This window comes from Anarrhichthys ocellatus, unplaced genomic scaffold (assembly GCF_004355925.1).
Source record: "Anarrhichthys ocellatus isolate YVR2014 unplaced genomic scaffold, GSC_Weel_1.0 scaffold165, whole genome shotgun sequence".
Taxonomy (NCBI): Eukaryota; Metazoa; Chordata; class Actinopteri; order Perciformes; family Anarhichadidae; genus Anarrhichthys; species Anarrhichthys ocellatus.
The window spans coordinates 135921-140947 of NW_022280195.1; the positions used below are offsets into that span (position 1 = coordinate 135921).

The 5027-nt window shown below is 41.9% G+C and overlaps 2 protein-coding genes across 2 annotated transcripts in view; one reads left to right on the top strand and one right to left on the bottom strand.

The window, feature by feature from the left end:
• Positions 1 to 1236, bottom strand: part of alg13 (ALG13 UDP-N-acetylglucosaminyltransferase subunit) — a 28502-nt gene extending 27266 nt beyond the window's left edge. Inside the window, exons 1-3 of the mRNA XM_031878181.1 lie at positions 1014 to 1236; positions 755 to 838; positions 105 to 165 (exon numbers count right to left, since the gene is read on the bottom strand). Of these exons, the coding sequence (XP_031734041.1) occupies positions 105 to 165; positions 755 to 838; positions 1014 to 1133 (265 nt within the window). The 5' untranslated portion in view covers positions 1134 to 1236. The remainder of the gene's footprint in view (positions 1 to 104; positions 166 to 754; positions 839 to 1013) is intronic.
• Positions 1237 to 4339: 3103 nt separating this feature from the next.
• Positions 4340 to 5027, top strand: part of aars2 (alanyl-tRNA synthetase 2, mitochondrial (putative)) — a 6986-nt gene continuing 6298 nt past the window's right edge. Inside the window, 1 exon segment of the mRNA XM_031878171.1 lies at positions 4340 to 4643. Within this exon segment, the coding sequence (XP_031734031.1) occupies positions 4416 to 4643 (228 nt within the window). The 5' untranslated portion in view covers positions 4340 to 4415.

Sequence of the window (5027 nt, forward strand, 5' to 3'; positions counted from 1 at the left end):
ACACACACACACACACACAGCCTGTTACACACACACACACACACACAGCCTGTTACACACACACACACACACAGCCTGTTACACACACACACACACACAGTCACAGCAGCTCACCTTAGGGTCCTCCAGACGCTCCAGATATTTCTCAAAAGAACCTTCAACAAACTGAAAGAGAAAACAACCTGGTTAACTAGCGGGTTAGTGTAGGTTAACTAGAAGGTTAGTGCCCGTTAACTAGAAGGTTAGTGCCAGTCAAAATGCATCTCTGATCTGCTGCTACCTTATGAACCATCCCGACCCCTTAGGTCGTCTGGGACCGGTCTACTTTCTGTTCCCAGAGTCAGAACTAAACATGGAGAAGCAGCGTTCAGTTGTTCTGCTCCACATATCTGGAACAAAGTCCAGAAAGCTGCAGGTCTGCTGAGACCCTCAGCTCCTTTATATCAGGACTGAAGACTTTTCTGTTTGCTGCCTTTAATTGAACCACATTCAAGGATATTAATCAATTTCACTACTGTATTTTATTTCTTACACTGCTTTTTTAATGTTTCAATGAATGTTCTTAGATCTCCTTTTCTTTTGCCTTATGTTTTGATGCTTTTAATGGTTTTATGTGAAGCACTTTGAATTACCTTGTTGAAATGTGCTATACAAATAAACTTGCCTTGCCTCTCAACTAGCCGGTCAGTGTCGGCCAACTAGCGGGTCAGTGTCTGTTAATTAACTAGTAGGTTAGTGTTGATCAGTAACATACCGGTTCAAAGTTGAATCTGTTGGCTCTCATGAAGTCGGCGCAGTCCTGACGGATCCTCTGATGGTAGTTCTGAGAGTAATACAGCTACACACACACACACACACACACACACACACGCGCACGCACACACAGGTAGTTGACATCAGTGCTGAGTAGTACAGGTGTGTAGCACTCAAACTTCTCTCTCCGCACACACACACACACGCGCGCACGCACGCACGCGCCGCGCACACACACCAGCACCGCTTAACGGACTCACCTGTTCGGACACGGCTCTGAACAGACTGGACGCGTCTCGCGCCACCATCTTCCGGTAGAGGCCCAGACTGCACAGGTACTCGTCCATGTTGACGAAGTACTTCTTCAGGCCTTTCTGCATCACGGTAAACTCGGTAAACACTCGCTCTGGTTTCAGACGCCGCCGCACGAGCCGCTTCAGTCACACCGACAGGTGAGTTTAATTAGGTCTGATGAGCGCGCGACGCCGCTCACAGCTGCTGGAGCGTTCAGGAACCGAAGCGACGGTCAGAAATATTAAATTTATTTCTTTAGCGTTTAAACGGTCTGACGTCACATTAGTCTGACGTCATCACATCAACACTGCCTTTTATTTTTATTTATTGATACAATGCGACAGAGCGATATGATGTAATATTTAATTTACTCAAACACTGAAGTAAAATATAAATATATAAATAAATATCTTGACTGTAGTAAAAGTAAAAATACTGCTGTTAAAAATACAGAAGTATTAGTTGTGTTTAATATTGTTCATAATGTATCGTATTTGATTTGTTTTTGTTTGTAAAGTCTCAGTAACGTAGTACAAGTACAAAGTAATATAAGATGGAAAAGTCAGGTACAAGTACCTCTAAGTGGTAGTACTGTCATAAATACACAAATACATGTAAAATAAATGGAATGCTATACAAATATAAAACATTTAAAAAAATAATCTGATGATTTAATGAGATTTATGTTCATAACTTGTTCATAATGTTTTCTGTGTCTGAGTGACGTCATGCAGGTGATTCTACAGGTGTTATATATAATAAAAGATGTATAATATCTGATCCCTTTATGTTTAACTGTTTGTTTGTTTTGTCAGTTTGACACGATAATCTGTGTTTGATTTATGAACCCGGATGTCCGGCCGGTGGAGGAGGGCGGTGATAAGAGGTGTGTTTTCTTTTATTTAAATTTTTGTATTAAAATTTTTTTTCAATTAGGGCCTAAGCAACCGACAACGTCGGGCCATGAAGGCTCTATTGAAATTCGAATACACATAGTATATTGGGCGCATATTTGGGGGACTTGCCACACTCGAAAACTCACCAAATGTTGCACACTTGTCAGGCCTGCTGAATATAGCCATCTGATAAAGGTTGCATATTTGTGTGCAACTTGGTATGCACATGTATTCCCTGAAGACTTAAAAAAAAGTATCTTGGGACCATGCTCTGAACGCAGTGGCTGGCCGTCAGGGCCTGCAAGGCCTTCTCTGCTGGCATAGACAGAATCACAAAGTTATATCTATTTTATCATTTAATATTTTTTCATAAATACACTACATGTATTATAATATATAATAATATATTCCCATTATCTTATGTTCTCATTGCACAGCTCCTGTCTTCCTCAGTTGCTCTGCTTCCAGTGCAGCTTGTTTTAAATAGAGCTTTTATCCAATCAGATTTCACCTCTGTGTCTCTAGGTAAGAACAGAGGCAGAGGCCTGCAGACTCACAAGTGAATCCATGTGCAGTTTAAGTGAATGGAGACGATATTGTTGATTGTCATAGTGTTCAACCAACCAGATCTTTAGTTTGACATGTTGGGCGTATTCTTTGACGTGTCAGAACCTGCTAGCTGGCCTACAAGAACGTGATTGGTCAGTGGGCTAGCGTGACATGTTGGGCGGTGACAATCCCAATATCTGCTGCCTCTGTCCAGCGGACATTTACAGCCTCAAACGCATTAAAACCTATTCAAGAAATACAACTGGAGAGGCTTGACTGTCTTCACTGGCGTCCAAGAATGGAGAAGGACTTCTTACTGGAACTAAAACACACGGATGTAATGAACAACCGTGAGATTAAACTCTTTGTTAACAAAGAAAGGAGGATGGACTTTGTTTTTAAATAGTGAACAGCAGCTCTGGTAAGTTAAATGCGTTTGTTTTTACATCTGCAGTAGCTTTAATATGTTTGTTTATATATTATTATTTTAACAACTTGTTTTTATGAATATGGATTTTCTTTGGGTTTTATATGTGATAGGAACTATTGTTACGTCCTATGTTGTGCTGGGGACAAATTTAGCCGGTGCACAGCAACAAGAAGACGCGCAAAGCGGCAGCGGTCTATATACTCCATTAAAGTTAAAGTGTTAAAGTTAAAGTGTTTAAGTTAAGTTTAAGTGTTTAAGTGATCATCTTTGAAGATTCATGTGTTTAAGTGGACTCATTTTCCCTCTCGGTGTTGACAGACGAATAAATCCGTCAGTAACAAGAACTATGGAGTCGTGTATTTCCTGGAGGGAGTGATAGGAGAGTTACTACTCTGTTCATTTGTCTATGGTGTCGTTTTCATGATACGGTTAATATTGTTCCCTCTGATATGAATAATATGCTCTTCAGTGTGTGGCGGAATGCGTGTTTTAGCTGAATTGATTTTGATTATATGCATTGTTCGTTAATGCCGCCGCATCCCGTCATGCGGGTATTCATGTATCTGCACTCAGAGTATTTGTAGGTGTTGAGCTTCATTTTTACGAGTGCAGGCCCGGGTATAACATGCACGGCCCGCCACTGTCTGAACTGTACCGGACGTCAGCCATTTTGATTTTTGTGTCATTTTTTGATAGATTTTTGCCCATTTGTAGTCGGTATACTTTAACGAACTCATAGGGACTTCATCAGATCCACTTCAAATGTCAGTACAATCTAAAGACTTTTGTGATTAAAAGTTATCAAAAGCTTTACGTTTGACGGAATGGTTTAGTCGTAGCGGGCGGCTACTTTACGTGATTCCCCATCAAAAAAGCTGATGTAACTCAGCTGGACTTGTTCCAAAAGGTCCCAAACTTCCCATGCTTGATAACACTCATGGCCTGAGGATGTCTACAAGCTAATGTCCACTAATACTCATAGTGCCCCCTGCTGGCCAAAGGAAATCTGCGTTTTCTGACAAACAGCCTCTGATTTACATGACTTTTACACGATGTGGTTTGCACTTGATATGGAGCAACATAATGCATCTTTGCGCGTGTTCTGAAGCGCCACACAGCGGATACAGGAAGCGGTGCACGATTTGCAAACATAATTTTCCAGCATCAGGCAGTCCACGCGAGCCGGAGTCCCGCGTGGAAATAAATATATATTATTATTTTTTTAAATTAAAAAATATTATTTTTTAAATGTAATTATAATTATTTAGTTAGTTTGTTATGTTTATTGGGGTAAATATTATAAGTCTATTGTCTGATCCACACTCCGACCTGAAGGTGGCGGTAAAGCACCAATAAGATGGAAGCCAACCACTATAAAATCAGAAGAAGAAGAAGAAGAAGTGCGCATGCGCAGCATGACAGCTTGACAGCCTGTCGTACCTTGTGAGGGTCACTATGGTTCTGGTTCGTGTTTGAGACTCTTGGAGGTCCTGATGTTCAGGCTGGTGCTCCGGAGGTTCAGCGGGTCTCCTCTCCTCCTCTCTGCCCACTCATGTCGCTCCTTCAGCGGCTCTCCTCCTCCAGAGATGCCCGCTGCTCTGGTCCGCAGCACCTTCCTGGACTTCTTCCGGGACCAGCACGGACACCAGCTGGTCCCGTCCTCTCCAGTCCGGCCCAGAGGAGACCCCAGCCTGCTGTTCGTCAACGCCGGCATGAACCAGGTCAGTCGAGACCCGGTCCCGGTCCCGGTCCGTCCCGGTCTAACGACAACAAGCTGAGCTGCTGTTAGCTTACGATTTCAAAATAAGAGCGTGTCCAGTCAATGCTCGTGACATCAGGTCATATTTAACGTTAGCTTACTTTTATTTTGTAGTATTGTGTCGTTTATACTGTTAGCATCATAAGTACTGCACTTCACGTGTACTTGTACTTTACGTGTACTTGTATTTAATTATAATGAGTAAAAACACAGAGAATAAATGAATGTAATTATTAAAGTTATTACAATCAACGATGTTACGTGTTATTATAGATTATGCAGAATTAAAAGGGTCTTCCTGTGGTCTCTGGTCCTAGTTTAAACCCGTCTTCCTGTGGTCTCTGGT